Source organism: Neurospora hispaniola (assembly GCF_033458365.1).
Source record: "Neurospora hispaniola strain FGSC 10403 chromosome Unknown B0T23scaffold_3, whole genome shotgun sequence".
In the NCBI taxonomy this organism is placed as follows: domain Eukaryota; kingdom Fungi; phylum Ascomycota; class Sordariomycetes; order Sordariales; family Sordariaceae; genus Neurospora; species Neurospora hispaniola.
Genome location: NW_026944408.1, coordinates 4,077,285 through 4,096,374, shown reverse-complemented (window position 1 = coordinate 4,096,374; position 19,090 = coordinate 4,077,285). Strand labels below are relative to the sequence as shown.

At 53.0% G+C, this 19,090-nt stretch overlaps 8 protein-coding genes across 8 annotated transcripts; 6 read left to right on the top strand and 2 right to left on the bottom strand.

Annotated features, from left to right (window-relative positions):
• Nucleotides 1-270: 270 nt before the first annotated feature.
• On the top strand, nucleotides 271-2,409 carry B0T23DRAFT_127408 (uncharacterized protein). The gene is made up of 2 exons (XM_062832132.1): nucleotides 271-1,257; nucleotides 1,313-2,409. Exons 1-2 carry the CDS (start codon nucleotides 590-592, stop codon nucleotides 2,091-2,093), a joined length of 1,449 nt encoding a protein of 482 aa, XP_062694573.1. The 5' UTR covers nucleotides 271-589; the 3' UTR covers nucleotides 2,094-2,409.
• Nucleotides 2,410-3,183: 774 nt separating this feature from the next.
• Nucleotides 3,184-4,548, top strand: B0T23DRAFT_127410 (eukaryotic translation initiation factor 6). Its single transcript, XM_062832133.1, has 3 exons — nucleotides 3,184-3,494; nucleotides 3,702-3,860; nucleotides 3,981-4,548. Exons 1-3 carry the CDS (start codon nucleotides 3,460-3,462, stop codon nucleotides 4,525-4,527), a joined length of 741 nt encoding a protein of 246 aa, XP_062694572.1. The 5' UTR covers nucleotides 3,184-3,459; the 3' UTR covers nucleotides 4,528-4,548.
• Nucleotides 4,549-6,998: 2,450 nt separating this feature from the next.
• B0T23DRAFT_127368 (uncharacterized protein) lies at nucleotides 6,999-8,815 on the top strand. The gene has a single exon (XM_062832131.1). It carries the CDS (start codon nucleotides 7,094-7,096, stop codon nucleotides 8,747-8,749), a length of 1,656 nt encoding a protein of 551 aa, XP_062694571.1. The 5' UTR covers nucleotides 6,999-7,093; the 3' UTR covers nucleotides 8,750-8,815.
• A 374-nt stretch (nucleotides 8,816-9,189) lies between these two features.
• Nucleotides 9,190-10,227, bottom strand: B0T23DRAFT_378279 (NADH:ubiquinone oxidoreductase 10.6kD subunit). Its single transcript, XM_062837085.1, has 3 exons — nucleotides 10,094-10,227; nucleotides 9,941-10,036; nucleotides 9,190-9,857 (listed from the first exon to the last, which is right to left on the bottom strand). The coding sequence occupies exons 1-3, from the start codon at nucleotides 10,105-10,107 to the stop codon at nucleotides 9,686-9,688; spliced, it is 282 nt and encodes a 93-aa protein (XP_062694570.1). The 5' UTR covers nucleotides 10,108-10,227; the 3' UTR covers nucleotides 9,190-9,685.
• Nucleotides 10,228-10,508: 281 nt separating this feature from the next.
• B0T23DRAFT_378276 (ribonuclease H-like domain-containing protein) lies at nucleotides 10,509-13,140 on the top strand. The gene is made up of 2 exons (XM_062837084.1): nucleotides 10,509-11,470; nucleotides 11,545-13,140. Exons 1-2 carry the CDS (start codon nucleotides 10,931-10,933, stop codon nucleotides 12,721-12,723), a joined length of 1,719 nt encoding a protein of 572 aa, XP_062694569.1. The 5' UTR covers nucleotides 10,509-10,930; the 3' UTR covers nucleotides 12,724-13,140.
• Nucleotides 13,122-13,773, top strand: B0T23DRAFT_378275 (uncharacterized protein). The gene has a single exon (XM_062837083.1). It carries the CDS (start codon nucleotides 13,417-13,419, stop codon nucleotides 13,705-13,707), a length of 291 nt encoding a protein of 96 aa, XP_062694568.1. The 5' UTR covers nucleotides 13,122-13,416; the 3' UTR covers nucleotides 13,708-13,773.
• Nucleotides 13,774-14,169: 396 nt separating this feature from the next.
• Nucleotides 14,170-15,881, bottom strand: B0T23DRAFT_127305 (CTLH/CRA C-terminal to lish motif domain-containing protein). Its single transcript, XM_062832130.1, has 3 exons — nucleotides 15,641-15,881; nucleotides 15,021-15,560; nucleotides 14,170-14,951 (listed from the first exon to the last, which is right to left on the bottom strand). Exons 1-3 carry the CDS (start codon nucleotides 15,689-15,691, stop codon nucleotides 14,310-14,312), a joined length of 1,233 nt encoding a protein of 410 aa, XP_062694567.1. The 5' UTR covers nucleotides 15,692-15,881; the 3' UTR covers nucleotides 14,170-14,309.
• Nucleotides 15,882-18,106: 2,225 nt separating this feature from the next.
• On the top strand, nucleotides 18,107-19,070 carry B0T23DRAFT_314551 (uncharacterized protein; the record flags this gene model as incomplete). Its single annotated transcript, XM_062834804.1, has 2 exons — nucleotides 18,107-18,686; nucleotides 18,742-19,070. The coding sequence occupies 2 exons, from the start codon at nucleotides 18,107-18,109 to the stop codon at nucleotides 19,068-19,070; spliced, it is 909 nt and encodes a 302-aa protein (XP_062694566.1).
• Between the last annotated feature and the right edge of the window lie 20 nt (nucleotides 19,071-19,090).

Sequence of the window (19,090 nt, the reverse complement as noted above, 5' to 3'; positions counted from 1 at the left end):
GAACCATCTCCTTTTTTCAAGCGCTACTGTGCTACTTCTATCTTTCGGAGGCTGGTCTGTCTTGTCCCAGCCGGGTTCTATTCTTCCTTTTACCCCCCCGCCTGCGCCCCCCTGGTCTTTGTGCCCTCAAGCTTTATGGTAAGTTGCCCTTTCTGAAATGCGCTTCCACGGCCCCCATCCAAACCTAACATATCGCCGCGTTATCAAACCTGCCGCTTCTCTGCGCCTTCGACACGCACTGGTGCCTCGACATATGGCGTATGAGCCCAGTTCGAAGCTGTAAGCTTCTGATTCACACCCAGACCACCTCGCTGCAGGGACACATTTTCTGGTGTCTTGTTACCTGCGATTACTACACCTTAGTACTAACACTCATCCTTCTCTTGTACCCTAGTCCGACAGTCGACCTCTAAGGTCGCCCTGGGATTCGGAATCTCACCAAAACAACGCCCAACCCGATGCCCTCTCGCCGAGATCTCCCACAGCGATATCCCGAGAACGATTTGAGGCTCTAGAGAGATTTCACAACCGCATCAGTCGCAACCTAGCTCTTGAACAGGCTGCCTCCAGGGTGCTCGCTCGGTCCAGGATGTCCTCCGGCTCTGACCGGTCTCTTCGCCGGCGATTCAACCAGGATTCTCAACCCTCTAGCAGCTTTTTGCCGCCTGCCATTCCAAGTTCAACTTCTTCGACCCCTACACCACCCTTACTTCCGTCCCTTCGTTCGCTTGGCTCAAGGCTGCGACCCGGCATGTCGGCGCCTGGAGGCCAGAACGGCCGCCCTTCCCGTTATTCGCCCTTTGACCGGGCAATAGAGAGGCACCGAACTTACATGAACCCTGCCAGGGAGCGCAGCTACGTGACGCCCGGCGAGCTTCAAGACTCGTCCAGCTCTTCACAGCCTTCGCTCTTCGGTAGGAACACTCCTCCTGAGGATATGGAAGAACTAGAAAACTTTCGCCGCGCAAAGCGACGGAAGCTGGATTCTGACAAGGTATCGCCAAGTTACAAAAATATTCTGTATGGAAAATACGGCCAGGTGGAACCAGGTCCGCTTCTTTTGGAGATCGTCAGCTGTGATGGTGGCTTGTTCAGGGATGGACGGGCCTATGTGGCGGAGAACATCCTGAAAGACGACGCTTCGGTTTATTGCACAAGGACTAATCGCTGCAACATCATACTACGACATCACGGTGGTACTGTCTTCAGCTTGAAAGAGTTGGTCATCAAAGCACCTGGTTCACATTACTCTCAGCCGTATGTGTTGTCCTGTTTTGGATATCTTTCGATCGCCTTGCTGACCGGTCTCTAGGGTCCGAGAGGGCATGGTGTTTGTTTCGATGGAACATGATGACCTGTTGAAACGTACAGCGCAATATCAAATTCAGTATGAGCAACCAGCGAATCCACGACCACGGACATCACGCGACACTCCAACAATCTACTCGGTCCGACACGACGATGATGGACGGATCTACCCCTCGAGATATCGACGCGATTACATATCAGATCTGATCAACACTATAGATGATGATGATGACGATGATGAAGATCAAGCAGCAGCCGCGCTACCTCCCGAGTTTTCGGCCGCATCCCAACCGTTCAATGTTACGACCGAATGCAGTGATGATGACAGCGAAGGAGACGAAAATCATTTGCGTCGTAGGCGAACGCCCAACAGGATTGGTGCTTTGCCTTTTGAAAGCGACAGTAGTGATGACGGAAGAGACCCATGGAACCCCAGCGGTTTGGACTGGACTGATCTTACTCGTGCGCGACACTCTGCTAGTTGGCGTAACGAATACGACACGGCAACCCCGGAACTTGAACGAGCTCGAGAAGCCTCGCAGGTGGCCACGCAAGAGGCGGTACGAGCCGTTGGCGGAGCGCTTATGTCTCCGCTGGCCCAATTCTACATTGAGAAGGACAAGAACAAGTGTACCATCAAGTTCGACCCGCCGGTGAGCGCGCGGTACATCCTGCTCAAGATGTGGAGTCCACATCCTGACCCTCTCAAAAACATTGATATCCAGGGGGTTGTAGCGAAAGGCTTTGCTGGTCCGCAGCTATTTCCAGCCCAAACACTGCAATGAGACTGAGTCAAAGAAGGTGATCAGTTCTTGCAAAGCATGCATCATCCGGCAAAACGGGGTCGGCAATATGAATGTTCGAGTCGTCTTAAAACAGACTGGTCTCACGAGACTAGTGCTTGACGGTCAGCCGGGGGCAGGGGAGTTTGGAGTTTTGATATAAATGCATCTTGTTTAAAGGCGTCGGCTTCATGGTACTTGGATGATGGCTTTCAACGGTCATGGGAACTGGCATCAGCGGGTTATATTGAGGTACCTTACGGCATTATGGCAAAGTGCGCTTTCTCATCAACTGAACCAGATGTTTCCCCAGCCATACGTTCCCTCTGCTTAGCTCATAAACCAAGATGACAACCGGGCTCCCTTAGCAACACTTCAGCTTGGTTGTTCTCATTGTTGTCCTGTCGCTACATGGGCTGACGAGGAGAGGTTTGTGAACCCGTGGGTTAGGGTTCAGTATGAGCAGAGCGGACGAGTCCAACAAAAAAGATAAGCCAAAACGAATTGTCCAGTGTTTCGGCTTTTGGCATCTATACCACCATGATCCTGTGATCTTATACACAGTACACTGCAACAGCAACTTCACTACATTTTGCAAAAGTTGAACGGTTGAAACAAGCCCGAGTCTATTCTACTACGCCCCGCAAGTGAGCCCCTTTGGGTACCTTGCATATTGCAACAATGATGAATCATAATGAAAATGGCTGTAGTGTACACTACCAAATGGGAAAGCCACTGCAAATCTGATTGGGCAAACAAGCTTTAAGGAGGCGGTAATAGGGTCGGGTAGAGGATAGCTTCCATGCCGCTGTAGCATAGTGGGCTGTGTGGCAAGCCTTTTGCCATCCCGAGGGTGGCTAGGTACTGCTCGCGTAGCCTTACGAGGATTGCTCCAAAGTGTCTGAGTCACCGGTGATGGAAAATGAAATTGTATCGATGCAAGTGCACTAGAATTTCGACAAACTCATAATTCTCGATGGCAAAAATGGACGGGTTTGAGTAGAGAGGTTGGGTTGGTAAGCCGCATGTATGCGTCCATGTCTTGTTGTTGAAGGTAAGTACTGGTACATACATCTGTAAGGGTCTTGGTACCCGCTGCCAAAAGCTGTGTGGTTCTTCCTCAGTCCAGATTCCAGATTTGATAGCGCCCCACTTTACACATAGCCTAGAGTCTCAATCCAGATTATATTTTCCTTCCATCGCCCACCCCACCAGTCGTCATTCGCAAAGCAGCAAAACGGCATTCTATACCTCCCATCTCCATTGCTTCAGTCGCATAACCCCAATCTCTCCGTCTCTCTCGGAATACCACTTCACCCACCAAGTAAAGGAAGCCCACTAGCAGCACTACACAAGAAGAACCGAAGCCATGGCTGTCCGCGCCCAGTTCGAGAACTCCAACGAGTAAGTTTTGCTTGGCCTCCACGTCCCGAGATGGGGAATTGCGATGCGAAAATCGAAAATCTGCCCCGCCTGCCACCGACAACGACATCAATACCATGCTTCGACACCGCGACAGCAAGGCGACTCTTAAAATCTGAATGGGCAGCGGAGGGTGGTTCTACGGGATATCAAGTAGCAGACGCGCTAACATTGTCTGTTTTCTCACAGGGTTGGAGTCTTTTCCACACTTACAAACTCTTACGCTCTGGTCGCCGTCGGTGCCAGCGAGAACTTTTACAGCGTCTTCGAGGCCGAACTCCAAGATGTTATCCCTATCTGCAGAACCACCATTGCCGGCACAAGAATTATCGGTCGCTTGACAGCTGGGTATGCGCATCTTCCCTCTCCAATTTTATTGAACTTTCAGTCCCAAGTTTTGGACGGGGCGCAACCGAGAATTTGGATGTGGGACATTGGTAAGCTAACCACGAATAAAAAAAATCATAGTAACCGCAAAGGTCTCCTCGTCCCCACTACCACAAGCGACCAGGAACTGCAACATCTGCGCAACAGTCTGCCCGACGACGTGCGCATACAACGTATCGAGGAGCGCCTGTCGGCCCTGGGCAACGTGATTGTGTGCAACGACCACACGGCGCTGATCCACCCGGATCTGGAGCGCGAGACCGAAGAGATCATTGCCGACGTGCTCGGCGTCGAGGTGTTCCGCCAGACCATTGCCGACAACGTGCTCGTCGGCAGCTACATGGCGCTCAGCAACCAGGGCGGCCTCGTCCACCCCAAGACATCCATCCAGGACCAGGACGAGCTCAGCTCCCTGCTCCAGGTACCGCTGGTGGCCGGCTCCGTCAACAGAGGTTCCAACGTCATCGGCGGTGGCATGGTGGTCAACGACTGGATGGCCGTCACTGGTCTCGATACTACGGCGCCCGAGCTTAGTGTTATCGAGAGCGTGTTCAGGTTAGGAGAGGGTGCCGCGCCTGGCCAGATCAACTCCAGCCTCAAGGATACCATGGTCGAGTCTTTCTACTAAATCCATTGGTTTTTCTTTTGTGGGCTTGTTCTGGAGTTGGTGTTATCTGTGCTTGGTAGGCAAGGGGAAATGAAGGCAATGTGTGAGGCGGGAGGGAGCCGAAGCGAGAGATGGATGTGTAGGAGGCGGGATTCTTGTCAGGTATACCAACGACAATGGGTCGTTTCTGACATGCATGCTCAAGCGTGAGCAAACAAGGCGATTTTTCTTCCAATGAATGGTTCCTATGACTAGCGTTTTTGCGTGAGGATATGGATATGTGTGAAGATGACTGTAGTTGTGGCTCGGCCTGGATTGCGAGATTGCTTCGAGTTTTGGAAGTGACATCTGGAATGGAAAGAAGCTTCCAGTTGACATGGCCATGGCCATTCAAGATAATCACGGAGTATTATACTCTTCAAGCTTCACTTAACAGTGAGATATAGAAGATGGGACCAAGGGGGGTTTGGTTGACACGGTTTTCTTGTGAAGGGTTAGGGTTGTACCGGTAGTTCTTGCTCACCTGTCGTCCTGTGAAGAAGACCAACTGAAACTCCAAGCTCGTCCCCTATGCTCTATGACGGGATCATCACCTCCTTTTGCGAATGTAAATCCAGACACCAAGCGAGATGCCTCTTGAGACAATTCTCCATCATCAATGTTTACAAAAAGCCATTATGCAAAAACACAGTACGGCATGTACCACACCCGATGCTGCCTCGAGTGCCAGGGTTGGTTGCGATCGCGGCGGTCGCCAGCAAGCAGCGGTGATGCAGTGTTTCATCATGCACGATGATGTGGTTGTCCGTTCCAGGGACTCGTGGGACCCAGCATTCGTCAACACTTTGACCTGACATGTCCACATGCATAGAATGGAGGCTATAGAATGCGTATAATACCTACCACGAGTCCAAGTCCACAACAACATGGCAATCCACGGCGGCTACGTATAATGTCTCACTGGGGAATCCTGCTTCTTCTTCTGGAAATGGCTTGGTATATGATGGGTGGAAATAATTTAAACCACGCAGCTTTATTCCGTGATGCCCTGACCGTTGAGAGACATGCAGCTGTGGCAAAAGATGCGTAGACTAAACTACTAGACTTAGTCATGAGTGGAAATATCGTTCGGGAATATTGTTTCTTTTGAAACGTCAATTTGGGGTTTTTTTTGTCGATTTCCAGGAACGTGAAATTCGACGAAATTGCACAGACCCACGAACCCGTCTGATAGTCAATCGGCAGGTCCGATCTCAATTCTCCGCAACCAACAGCTTATAGGCTTAGGCTAATTAGTTTTCAGCGTTGTGTAGTGTATGAAGCGTATGAGATAATCCTTCATGAAAAAAAAAAAGGTAGATTGATGAAGCCCAGATCTCAAAAGATGCACAAGTGCTGCAACTTCAATTGCACAAAACACTGCCAAGTGCGTGCCACGCTGCCGCAGTCCGCAATGCCGGGCCGGGGCAGGTGCGGACCAATCGGTGGAATCCTTGTCGGTTTCTGCAGACGTCAGGTTGCCAAGGCTTCGAAAAAGAAGGTTGGGAATCTCTAGCTTCTTCACGACCCCGGAAAACGGAAAAGAAAACAGGAACGGAAGTGGAAGCCTGTCCCGGCTTAGCGAACCCCTGGAAGTTCATTGAAAGGTGGACGCCCGTGGCTCTGTCTCCTATCCCGCGATCCCTGTTGAGGACGGTGGTGTGCCCCCCCCCAAAGTCTCTGGTGGTGGACTGCCCGTGGTGGTGCCGCCGCCGCGTGCGCGCAATCAGGCAAAGTGGAAAGGGGAGAACGGGACCTCGCTTCGGTCCAAACTTCTCCAGACCGTTGGACCGTTTTTTAGTAGTTTTTTTTTTTTTTTTTTTTTTTCCTTTGGGTCTAACCCCTTGATATTTTCCCGTGGTTTTGGTTCTTGGATGGCTTTAGTTATCGTCAATTCTTTTCCTCTATCACCGTCACGGTTTGACTTCCATTTCACCCGACCTGTTCGGACGATAGAATCTCGTGCGCCTACATCGGCCTACACCTCTCCCGAGCCAATATATCGGTCAAGACTTTGGACCCCTGAAATAAGCGCATGAGCCACGGCACGCCAGCGGCATATACTACTCTTCCGCCCCGTCCACCTCCGCACCTCTTCGAAGCCCGACTCGAGTTCACCTTTGACGCAAGGCACTCCCCATCTTGGATACCAAAACACGATTTTAGGATTCCCGCCGCCAATTGCCACCCAATCCACCTCAGCTACGCACCGTGGAAGCTGTGGAAGCTTGTTGCATTCCATTGTCTTGCTTTGGCGTTGAAACTGGTCTCAGCCCCAGACATCACCCCCATATTGTACACATTGGCCAGCCGAAGCAGTCAATACTCTCTCTGTATTCCTAGAATAACACGGCGGTAGAGGAGCCGGACATTCGGTCGCCTGGACTTGAAGAAACACTCCGGCCCCGCCAAACAGGACATAAGCCGACCGGCCAGACCAACAACGGCTAGATTCGCCTACCAGGGACTACCAGGGGACACACAGGAGAACAGACACGGGACCTCCAGGGATACTGTGGCAGCATTCCAAACTTTTACTACATACATCATGCCCCTTAGACCCAATCCTGCTCTGCCCCCCTCGCAGCCAGCAAGAGACTTACCGCCTCCCCAACGCCCCATTGAACGTCCAACACCTCCTCCCAAAGCCCTAGCCCTGCGAGGATCTCTGGATAAGATCAGATCCGTCAGTTCAGAGCACAACGCCGTCCCCCCCAGAGTCCCAGAAAAGCCGCGCATAGTGCCCGCTCCACCGCCTCGCCCATCCTCGACCATCATCCTCCCAGCCCCCTCCACCTTGGCCCCCTTGCAAGAGTACCACAGCGGGTTTTCTGAGCAAGACGCTGAGTCGGGCTCGGGTCTAAACAAACATCGCCGCGGGACATCGTTCCCGAACCTGATCGCCCTCACCTTTGGCACCGAAAACCAGCCCGCCTCCTCCTCGTCGGAGCAAACCGACAGTTCCCAAGGAGCGTTTGCCGACTGGCTCAACAGCTCGGGCGCGGCAGCAGCAGAAGCATTGGGAATGGCTCCCACCTTAACAGCCCGCAGTAGCAAAGCGAGCAAGGCGGCGGACAATCAGTCCCTGACCGGCTCCGTTCGCGACGGCGACACCTCCTTGGACAAGACGCCCACAAGGTCGCGTAGACGCGGGACCAACGCCAGCCAGTTCAGCAACCGCAGCAGCATGCATGAGCCATCTACGCCCAAGGGTAACGTCACCTCCCGGCTGATATCGGCCATCTCGTCCAAGTTTACACCGGGCCCGGCAGCGTCCTCTGGCCCTGCCGTTGACGACGATGAGATCTTGAACCTCGACATCGAGGCCGCCCTGTTCCCTCCCAATGGGGCTGCGCCCAACAGCGACACCTTCTCCCCGGCCGCGTACAAGGACCTGCAGGCCAACGCCATCGGCCTCCTCACCAAGATGCAAGCCGCCTTCCGCGAACGCGTAATCACCATCCGCGACCTGGAAGCCGAGAAGTCTGCCCAGCGCGACGAGATCGAGGCGGCCGAGACGCGCGCCCAGCACCTGAAGATGCAGCTCGAGGGTATGGCGCGCAAGGCTTCCGAGCACGAGCAGGCCATTCAGAAGCTGATGGACGAGCTCGCCTTTGAGCGCAGCAAGTTCCGTCCCGTCCCACAGCGCACGTCGACCATCATGTCCGAGTGCAGCGTTGTGTCGGAGGATCTCGGCGTCGACGCCGACTACAACGCCCGGCGCAAGTGGCGCGAAAGCGCCAGCACCATCAAGACGGACTACTCGTACTCGACTGACACCGACAGTGTCGCCGAGAGCGAGAGCGTGTTCTCCGCGCGGTGCCGCAGCCCCATCGTTCCTGGTGGCGGCTTTGATGGTACCATGAGCATCGTCAACAGCCCCGCTCCCTCAGTAACGACGTTGCAACGGAACGTGAGCGTCACCAACAAGAGGAGGTCCATGGGCCCCCCTCCCCCCGTCCCGACCACCCCCAAGCCCAAGATCATGGGCACCCAGATGAGCGCCTTCCAGAAGATCATCAGGGGCATCGCGCCCGGCTCGGACGAGAACGGGTGCGTGAACTGTAGGGGCCAGGACGCCAGCATGGCCTGGGACACGGTCGGCTTGCTGCGTGACGAGAACAGGCACTTGAAGGAGCGCGTGGGCGAGTTGGAGATGGCGGTCGAGGGATGCTTGGACTTGGTCAACGGCATTGGCCTGTAAAAGCTGTTGTCGTTCCAATCCAGCTGATGTGGCGTTCAAGGGTTTTTATGACTTGGCTTTTGTTTTGCCCTTGGTCTCTTCTTTTCTTTTTTTTGATTAATGGCCGTGGATGATGACAACAACAACAAAGATTTAGCATGACCTAGACCGCCGCGGGCTAGACTCTGGATTTTGTTTCTTTTTTGCATTGTGTGTCTGTGGGTTCCGTTGAAACAGATACCATTTTTGTTTGATACTAAGATGATATATATACCAGAATGGGGGGGTTGGCTTATGTAGGTAGTATGGGAGGATTTTAAAGCGAGAAGAGACAGAAAGGGCTTTTATGATGTCGGGATGAAGTGGACAACGAGGTGACCGATCACAGTCAACACAGAGCCTGTAAAAAGACAGATAATGTATATAAAAGCCGGGGTCCCTTTTTTTTGATTTCACTGCTTTGTGTCTATAAGTCAAGATTAAGTCCATACGAAACCCCGGCCGGCGCGTGCGTGTGTGTATATATGCCATTGCCCAACATGCCTGTCTGTCGAAACACATGATGAGAAGCTGATTGAGATATAAACATGTCCAAGAATCACACGAAGCTGAACATCTCGATCACTTTGGGAAATATGTATGTATGCTCATCACGGAGACCAGTCTACAATAGGCACCGCCCTCCCTCAACAACCGCTCCGGGGTCAAGTGCAGTACTGTCATATTGCTCTTCTGTATCTTTCCCGCCATCCGAGATAGACTTCCCTGGTGAAGCTCTTTCAACCAGAGCTCGGCTGCCAGCTATCCGCTATGCCTGGCGTTTGTAGGCGTCCTGTTTGTAGTTTCTTCTTTGTCGACCCCATATCAACGGTTTGTCCCCCTCTGAATATCCACCCGGATCCACTCAGTCCGACTCAGACACTCTTCTCCATCTCAATGTCCATCCCCACCTATATCTCAGTGCGCAGTGACGGCGGACGCAGTACCATCGTGGTGGTGCTTATCCTTGAGAAAGAGATGCTCGTAAACGCAGTAAATAGCAAAGGCAACGGAGGCGGTGCCAAAGCCAGGAAGAGCGCCTTTGAAGCGCTCGGAGCGGGAGAACTGGCCAGTGGTACGCCAGGACTCGCTGTTTTCGGGAAGCGGGGGGTTCTCGTGTTGGTTATCAAACTCTCCTCCACCAAGAGCACAGCGTCGAAAACCTGTACTCACTTCTTGATCCAAGGATCGTGCTCGGGCACACGGGCAGCTCTACGGAACTCGCTGATGTTGAACCCCGTGGGGTTCTTGGGGACGGCGCGGAGGACTCTATCGTTGTTGTTAGAAATCGCAAAGCTGGTACCCGTGATCATAAGTGAAACTCACCGTGTGACACGCATTTTAATGACGGCAATTGCTTGTTAACGTCGATGCGGGAATGGCTTCACCAGAGCTGCTTCGATTGGTTTGGCGACGTCGACGACGTTGTGGCCGCACCCGACGTGCTTGGCCTGTGCGGCTGCTCAGCGTGCAGTGTACATTATGTACAGACACCCGCACCACCATCCCCAACCCTGTCCTTGGCGGCAGAAAGGGGGCCTCGTCCCCTCTCATGGGGAACACTGCAACCATAGGTAGCTGGCTCGTGCGCCGAGTCAAGAAATGGTACGTACCTGGTTGTACCTGTGCTTGCTGGCACTTTGACATCAACCTCGACTGTGCTCCTGGTGGCCCGTGCAATCGACAGGCAGCCTGCCGCCTCGGCCGCCTCCAACGTCCAGTTCCATTCAACACACTGCAACTGGAACTGGAGCAATTGAGCGAACCCAACAACTCAGATAGCAACTGCTGTTGACAGCCCTCGACCGTGCACCCGAAACGCACAGCACTCATCCAGCTTTCGACCCGTCCGACGAAATCTGTCAACACGCACCACAGAACTTAACCTCTTACTTGCCAGGCTGTACCCCTCCGTACTCGTTCCCCTCGACCGCAGTCGCACCGATCCTTTGCCTGCCAGCCACGACGACGATATCATCCAGTCCACATAGGCCGATCCCACCGCCGGCTGAGCGCTCGGCCGCCCCTCCGTCATCCCGCAGAGCAGCGCCTGGTCAGGAATGGTGCATACGCGGCGCACACTTCTAAGAGCAACCTTTACAAGTCCGATATCACGATAGACGCACAGCATCGAACCCGTCTAGTGGCTGTCGCTCTTCCGCGATGCCTCCTCCACCCATCAACAGGTTCCCCAGCGGACCTTCGCCCTACCATCAGCAGTTTCCTACACACGGCCAGCACACGGCAAGCCATCCTCCGCAGCTGACAGGAAACCCCGCCTACCTCAACCAGAACGCCCAAGTGAACCCCTTTTCGGCAAATAGCAACCTATTAGGCCTCGGCGGGGGACTAAATGCTGGTGGTGGCGGCTTCAATGTGGGGGGAGACTCGGGGCTGGCAAGCCATGCTGCGAGGATGGGATTCCAGCACGGGGCCCAACTGCAGCAACAACAGCAGTCCCAACAACAACAACATCAGCAGCAGCAGGCCCAGCAACAGACGGCCCAACACTCACAACATGCCCAGCATGCCCAGCACCAACAGCACATGCAACACGCACCACAACAGGGTCACGGTGCCCTTGCCGACCATGTCACGCGATCGCAGAGCAAGAGCCGGATACGAGAGGTGTGGAAGTTCAACTTGCACGAGGAGATGGCCATACTGAGAGACTTGGTGGACAAGTATCCGTACATTGCTATGGTGGGACTGCAGTCACCCCCTTACTGGGAGAGGAGAGCTTGGAAATGGCTAACGTGGGTTGGATCTCTTTCTAGGACACCGAGTTTCCCGGCGTTGTGTCGAGACCGATGGGAGGTTTCAGGGGGAAGAGCGATTACCATTACCAATGTCTCAGGACCAACGTCGACATGTTGAAGGTCATCCAGATCGGTATCGCTCTATTCAACGAAGACGGCGAGCAACCCCCTGCGCGACCAAACTCAACTGATGCTATGGATCTCGCAGGGAAAAGGGCGGCCAATCAACAGGGGCCGTTTCCCTTCGCGTGGCAGTTCAACTTTAAATTCTCTCTTAAGGAGGACATGTTTAACCAGACCTCGATCGAGTCTCTGCAGCAAGCCGGTATCGACTTCAGCCTACTTGAGCGGGATGGCATCGACCCCAAGGAATTCGCCGCGCTGCTTATCCCATCCGGCTTAGTGTGTTTTGAAGACGTGCGCTGGATCAGCTTCCACGGCGGCTACGACTTTGGGTATCTCACAAAACTTCTGATCTGTTCTCAGCTTCCTAACGACGAGGTTGAGTTTGATCAGATCATGAAGCTTTACTTCCCTTCGACGTACGACGTTAAGCATCTCATGAAACACGCTATCAAGCAGTACAACAGCGGTGCGCTGACCCCCAATGACCCGGGTGCGGCCGAAATCCTGCAAAAGTTCGAGCAGAAATCAGGTCTTGAACACATCGCCGACACTCTCAAGGTTAAGCGCGTGGGTAGTGCACATCAGGCGGGCAGTGATAGCCTTATCACCGGCAAGGTCTTCTTCGAGCTACGGAAGCGCATCTTCAACGGAGATATTGGTGGCGAGCACGTCGGCAAGGTCTGGGGTCTCGGCATCCCCGATTTCTCCGTCGTTGCCAGCCTTCCCACTCTTAACACGGCAGCCGCGACTGCTAGCAATAACAACACTAACAACACCAACACCGAGAGCCCAGCGACTGGGCAGCAGGCAAACGGTGCGCAGAACGGAACGCCCAGCACGCCCAACGGTGCTCCGGTAAACCTCGCCGGCGCGCTCGCGGCTGCGGGTGCCAACGCGGCTCAAGCGGCCGTTGCTGCGCAAGCTGCTGCCGCCGCCTCGCACAACACCAACGGCGGTGCGGCGGCGCTAGGCAACCTCGGACCGATGACGCCCGGCGGTGGAGGTGGCGTTTTCGGCCAGTTCGCGTTCGGCTCCAACAACAACACCAACAGCAGCAGCAACCGAGGCTAGCAACATCCGGGGGCAGGCTCTAATATGACGATGGTTGGAGGCGATGGACGGGTGCAAACAACAACAAGCGTCTCTTAGTCGGGACTTGCTACTGTCCTTTTGTTCCTCTTCTTCCTCCTCGTCCTCCTGGGTTGGTACAACATCTATATCCTCATTTAACCTGTGCCGGTGCCTCCTCCAGCGCCAGCGCTGGTATGGGACCCAGTCTACCGACGTTACGTACCTGAAGAGGAGTAGTTGATGATGTTGGGTGTGCGAGGGGTGTCTAAGGGCGGGATGTGGTGTATGTGTGTGTGTGCGTGTGGATAGAAGGGATGCGATGCGATGCATGGGTCAAAGGAGTTTGAAACGTGCTGCTGGCTGGCTTTGTGTGTTATTTTGTCCCGCCACCCTAAACCTTTTTTTTTTTTTTCTTTTGCGTTCCATCTTTTTTTTTTGGTCTCCATTGTCGTCAAAATTTTTATATCTTGGGGGTCTTCCTTCCTACATGCTTTTATCAGTTTATCGTTGATATATCCGTGATCAGAATGGAGTTCGTGCTCTCTGGCTTGGCTTGTTAACCTAACCCCCATCAGCGGTTTAGAGGTCTTGGGGAATAAAAAAATGCGATGGACAAACACCTTGTCGTTACATACATACATGCACGGCGTCGCGTGGTAAAAGCACACTTTTCCAAGGAAAACAGCCCAACTGATGGAGACAAAAGAAAAAAAGGAAGGGAAGGGATTGAAAATGACGGGACTTGCCAACTCCTCCTTGGCGCTTCCTCTCTATCCACCTCATCACCATACCCTAGCGGAACCAGCTATGTTCTGGTGTTTGCCTTCGACTTTGGGTCTTCTCTGTTTTCCCTTTTTTTTGCTGTATACTAGTAGTCCTTTAGCGCTTACATTACACCCGTATGGTTTACACTTTTATGTCGTAACTTTTTTGGCTTCATTACACTGGCGAAAATGGTATCAGGGAAGAGAAGCAATCCATTGATGGAGTAACTCAGCAGTTGATACAAAATGCATCTTGATTTTATCTTACTCATTTGCTCTTTTTGAGCCTAAAACTCCACATACGTGGTATTTTTGATTCAACGTGTAGGCCAAAGTCATGAAAGTCATTAGTTTTTTATACCTAGACTTCTTCCTATGATAATGGCAACGCTGTTTTGGGCTCATATGCGTATGTCTGCGTGTGTGTGTGTGTGTGTAAATACTGTATGCCATGCCGCGTATCTTATCCCCAATCTTACCATCTTGCGATCTTTTATTCCATCCCAACATAATGATATAGAAGCCAACGCAATGATCCCTCATCCGCACCCATTCCCAAGCTGTTTGTTGCGCTGTTGCGTCTGCGTCCCGGGGCGCAGTCCAGACTGGAACCAGACCAATAATGATAATTTTCCCAAATGATGAGTTCCTCTTCCTGAGAGACCAATACGATGATAAAATCCCCCAAACACCCGTAAATTATAGCCGTCAGTCAACCCGCGCCGTAGCATATACCCCCCCCAAGTTCCCCAGTTAATGAAAGAAAAGATAGACCCCCAAAAGAAGCACGTATGTCGCTGCCCGCAAATCGAAGCCGCAGTATCAAGCAAAAACCTTCTTCAGCGCCGTCCTCGAATATACCTCGCCGGTAACCAAGTCCTTCACCTGCCCCTCCGCCAGCCCCGCCTTGGCCGCATACTCATCCAGCTTTGCCTGTCCGTACACGCGCCCGTTCGGCAATAGCAGCAAGTCATTATCCAGATGGCTCTTGCTGTGGTGCGCATAGGGAACGTTCTTGGCCAATTCGTTCAGCTCGATCGAGCAGATCGGGCATACTGTGCTAGTCATGCTCGTCTGGCTATGCCCGGGCTGTGAGGAGGAAGTCGTCTTTTGCGTGCCGTGGCAGGCGGGCGTCTTGAGGGCCGATAAGCCTGAGGACAGGGCTGTGTGCAGCAAGGGAAAAGTGGGCAGGCCTAACAGCTTGTTATGTGCTTCTACGAAAGAGGTGGCGAGCTTGGTCCACCGGTCCGGACTGTACCAGGCGGCGTATTTGGGTGGGAGGTTCTTGTCGGTGGGTCGGTGGGCGAGAAGGGCGGCCATTTCGCGGACTTCGTCAGGGTATTGCTCTTGGAAGGGGGCAATGTATTTCTTTGCGTGGGTGATGGCTTCAACGGATTTGGATGGGGTGTTGATGCGGAGAAGCTCGATGTATTGTTGGCAGCGAAGGAGAAATTCGAGGTTGGACTGGGGGATGGGAGATGAGGTTAGCGGTATGGGGATTGACGGGGAGAACGGGGTGTTGTGTCAGCCTACCTGTAACTTTCGAAGCTCTTTCTTGTTGTCGTTGCACCAAGCCAACGCCTCGGTGACGCTGCCGTTCTCGAGAGACTCGCGGATCTTGCTCATTGTCAAAAATGTTTCCACGTCCACCAAGTCGTGCATCTCGCGCTCGTTTGCCAGGGCTTGGGCCGAAGTGTTGTATCCGTGCCGTAGCATGTAGTCGACCAGCAGTCGATCCAGACGTTTCCTGGACCAAGCCTCGTATTTAACATCTTCAACCGAGTGCATGTCCGAGAGCTCGCGCAGATGCGCCACACGAGCATCAAGCTGCTTATAAAGCCTGGTTTCCTCGTTGGCGTACGTTGACAGCTTGCGCTTCATGCCGCGCATCTTGGCAATCATGGTATCGAGGTTCTTGACGACATCTTCGGGCGATGTCTTGCCGTCGAGGGATCCTTTCGCTGTTTCTTTGAGGAGCTTGTTGAGGGTTGTTGACTCTTTCTCGACGGTGAAGTGAGCAGATCGGAAGTTCTTGCGGAGGAGTTCATATGGCAGACGGAGCAATGGCTGGTCCTGCAGGTGAGGTTGAACAGAAGATTAGTCGATGGCGAGCGAATACGGTGGTTCAAAGGGGGGGTGAAGGAGCACCTTACCAGTAGTAGATGGTTGTCGTGGTTTATCTTTGAGGCTTCATGATCTGCCATCTTGGCAAGGCAATAAGACACGGGCGGACCGCCAAGATGGTGTTCCGGGGAAAGTTGGAGTCCAAAAGTCCGGAGGTATCGCTATGATCGGTGGTCAAGTACGTTTTGGTTGATACACGGCGATCGAGGATGCCGGATAAGGTCAGTGATGGGATGGAGATGGACCTTGACGGCCATGGAGCCGGCCTGCTTTCCAGTGTTAGTCCCGTGGAATAGACCGGGAGCGGGTACCCCACTGATGTCAGCACCTATTCATTGGCCGCCCCACTATCCCACCCTACTAGTACTTATAGTTCTGTACAAGATCCCTTTCAAACGGTACGTACCGCCTATACTATCAAAAGACAGACAATGAAACAACCAATATTCTCTATTTGTTCATGTGTATATGTGCTAGAGAAGGTTTTTGAGATGGTTCAAACCTCATTGAAGGGAGTATAGGTCCTCAGGTTCTGCTGGGTGAGCGTTGTAAGGGCTGGTGGTGATGTGATACAGTTTAGGACGGTGATGTACACGATAGGCCTCAACTAATGATTTCCTCATGCCGTTGGCTTTTCAATGATGACGCGTTTACGTACCTACGTAACCTAGTGGAAGGCTAATACAGATGGTTGCCGGGCATGGTAGCTTTTGAAATATCCACCACGGCTTGGTGAACTCGGAAGGCTGCCATCTTTTCCATGCTGCTTTGAAGCCTGTCCACGGAGGGAGTGGTGTTGATGGAGGGTCAGATGCTAGTGCTCGTGATTACAGTCGCCCAGATCATGTGCCGACCTGTCTCACACTGTCATCTTAGAGGCCTCGACGGAATTACGTGAAAAGGAGAAGTTGGTGATCGCGGCCGGACTTGGGGTGTGATTGAGTCGTTGCATTCACGATAATCAACGGGCCTTTGCAGTCAGGCACGGGGTTTTCCTGTGCATCGGAACCTGTAGCAAGAAGGCAACGGATTTCCATATCATGCCCCGGCACGCACATCCCAGAGATGTGTGCCTTTGCCTTAAAGATAGCCACACACTCATGGTCAAGTGGAAAAGGCACTCAGGCAAATGGGATAATTGGGGTTGTATTATTTGGGCGCACGTGCCTGGAATGGGATTAGGAGGCCGCACATGTGCAACCCGGCAGAGTCCTCGACGCCTCCAAGGTGCCACGCTCACACTTTCCATGATTTGACATGTTATGTGTCCCAAACAAGATGCACATTGTCGAGAATGCCCTCAAAGAGGTGTGAGAGAGCTAGAGTGGTGAGAACAAAGCGGAAGATGAGGGAGACTGCCATATGTACAGTATGCGGCCAGGCTATACTACACTAACAAAACAGTGGGGACAAGGGGAGTCAGGTTGACCGGGGAATGGGCATTCGGGCATTCACCATTCATTGAAGCATTGCGCATGGTCCGTGCACCAAAAGGTGTGCCTCTAGTCTTTCTTATACAAGCCGGCGGCTCGACCTCCTTCGCTGCCTCTCGCTCAGCTCACATGACTTTCTCCAGATCAACTTCGAAAAAGAGGCTTTGCTAAGCCCGGCGAACGCAAGATTCAGGAACTGCGTTTCTTTCAATAACCGGTACGTTTTCTAACATAAGTCGACTGATGAATACCTCTCTCTTGGTGCCCAAGTTTCTTTTTTTTTTTTTTTTTTTGCGTTGTTGTTGGTGTTTGTTTCCTTGAAGGAAGCGTTGGATGGGTCCAAGTCCTGATTGACGCAGTCACGAGTTTTGCACATGACCTCGACCACCTCGTAAGAATCCCAAGCGTCCCGACCACCAAAACCTCTAGTCAAGGTATTTGCTTCACAATTCCATATGCCTTTCCCCGTCAACACGAATGGAGTCCTGGCTCGTTGATGCACGCTCTTCAACTTGCTGTCAAGTCTTGACAGACTTTTGTTGATCTCCCGAACTATGCGACCGGCAACAGTCTTTTCTTTTGTTTACAAAGTCGAAGGCGACATGGATCGGGAGAACATCATCAATTCCATAAGCCATCAGGTCCTTCATCGACTCCACATGCCGCATCACGAACATAGATGCAGCTTCATGTAGGGCTTGCACGTCGTTTGCGGACGGTCCATGGCGGCCACCTACACTCAGCTCTCTTCACAGCGGGGCCAGTATCAGCGTAGCGACGCGTTAATTATGTCGCATGGGAACCGAGCCACCGTCTGGAGTTCTGCTCAAGGCCCATCATTATCACGACACAAATGTCAAGCAAGTGCTTGCCAATCAACTCTACTACTTGGATCGTGAAGATATTACCCAACTACTGCTTGGTTGGTTCTCCAAGTTGTTGGTCCTGAACTTGGGGTTGAGATAAGGCAACAGCAGCACGCAAATTGACCCGTGGGTTCCGTTGACTATTGTTACTGACCATGAGGTCTCAGCATCGTGCTTTCCTTCTCAGAGATCTATAATGGCTGCTCCCGTTGCTATGGAGCATCCCGACCTCACAGACCTTTCCAACGCCCCAGGACAGAAGCGAAAGCGCGCATCCGAGTCCGCTTCGCCCGATTCTCGCAGAAACAAGCGCGGTGTTCCACCGGCGACAATGGCGGTCCCTGAGCCAGAGGCATTCCTGGAGAATGCTGTCAGCATCGCCCAGGCAGCCCATGATCATGTCAGCGCCGACGATTTCAATGCGCTGGCCCAGGCTGCCTCGGATCACACAGACACGGCCGATGCGAACAGCGCTACTAACACTGCCGCCGCCGCCCTCAACATGTATCCTACTCTTCATGTTCCCCCACCCACTGAGGAGACTTTTGCGCCTCCGCCGCCAGGACCAGAGATGCAGCACCACCACGAAAATGCCTATCACAACCCGTCTCCCGTCCAAGAGCCAGACGGACTGCCGCCTATGACCCCCCAGACATCTCTTCCACCGGCCAACGGTGTACAGCCTGAACCGCCAAAGTGGGGAACGCATCTCCCACCCAAGCCGGCCGTTGGCAGTGAAGAGTGGCACAAGATGAGGAAAGACAACCACAAAGAAGGTAGGTACTCGGCACCAACTGACCAGATCAGAATTTTGGTTAACCAAGACAACAGTGGAGAGACGACGTCGCGAGACTATCAACGAAGGCATAAATGAGCTTGCAAAGATTGTTCCCGGATGCGAGAAGAACAAGGGCTCCATCCTTCAGCGCGCTGTTCAGTTCATCACTCAGCTGAAGGAGAATGAAACGCAGAACATTGAAAAATGGACATTGGAGAAACTGCTCACGGAGCAGGCCATCCAGGAACTAAGTCAGTCCAACGACAAGCTTAAACAAGAGGTAGATCGGCTATATCGGGAGAAGGAGATGTGGAAGAGCATTGCCGAGTCAGCCGGATTACAGCCTCCTCAACCAAAAGAGGAACCAGAGGGCAGTAGCTAGCGGCATGTTACTGAGAGGTT

What these genes read in the sequence shown, in the direction of transcription:
- B0T23DRAFT_127408 (XM_062832132.1), top strand. Translation starts at nt 590, where the DNA reads ATGTCCTCCGGCTCTGACCGGTCTCTTCGCCGGCGATTCAACCAGGAT. An exon ending in GGTTCACATTACTCTCAGCC is followed by an intron (nt 1,258 to 1,312) that starts GTATGTGTTGTC and finishes ACCGGTCTCTAG; the next exon opens with GGTCCGAGAGGGCATGGTGT.
- B0T23DRAFT_127410 (XM_062832133.1), top strand. Translation starts at nt 3,460, where the DNA reads ATGGCTGTCCGCGCCCAGTTCGAGAACTCCAACGA. An exon ending in CAGTTCGAGAACTCCAACGA is followed by an intron (nt 3,495 to 3,701) that starts GTAAGTTTTGCT and finishes GTTTTCTCACAG; the next exon opens with GGTTGGAGTCTTTTCCACAC. An exon ending in ATCGGTCGCTTGACAGCTGG is followed by an intron (nt 3,861 to 3,980) that starts GTATGCGCATCT and finishes AAAAAATCATAG; the next exon opens with TAACCGCAAAGGTCTCCTCG.
- B0T23DRAFT_127368 (XM_062832131.1), top strand. Translation starts at nt 7,094, where the DNA reads ATGCCCCTTAGACCCAATCCTGCTCTGCCCCCCTCGCAGCCAGCAAGA.
- B0T23DRAFT_378279 (XM_062837085.1), bottom strand. An exon ending in CACGATCCTTGGATCAAGAA is followed by an intron (nt 9,858 to 9,940) that starts GTGAGTACAGGT and finishes TCCCGAAAACAG; the next exon opens with CGAGTCCTGGCGTACCACTG.
- B0T23DRAFT_378276 (XM_062837084.1), top strand. Translation starts at nt 10,931, where the DNA reads ATGCCTCCTCCACCCATCAACAGGTTCCCCAGCGGACCTTCGCCCTAC. An exon ending in AGTATCCGTACATTGCTATG is followed by an intron (nt 11,471 to 11,544) that starts GTGGGACTGCAG and finishes ATCTCTTTCTAG; the next exon opens with GACACCGAGTTTCCCGGCGT.
- B0T23DRAFT_378275 (XM_062837083.1), top strand. Translation starts at nt 13,417, where the DNA reads ATGGAGACAAAAGAAAAAAAGGAAGGGAAGGGATTGAAAATGACGGGA.
- B0T23DRAFT_127305 (XM_062832130.1), bottom strand. Translation starts at nt 15,691, where the DNA reads ATGGCAGATCATGAAGCCTCAAAGATAAACCACGACAACCATCTACTA. An exon ending in ACGACAACCATCTACTACTG is followed by an intron (nt 15,561 to 15,640) that starts GTAAGGTGCTCC and finishes CCTCACCTGCAG; the next exon opens with GACCAGCCATTGCTCCGTCT. An exon ending in AAGAGCTTCGAAAGTTACAG is followed by an intron (nt 14,952 to 15,020) that starts GTAGGCTGACAC and finishes CCCATCCCCCAG; the next exon opens with TCCAACCTCGAATTTCTCCT.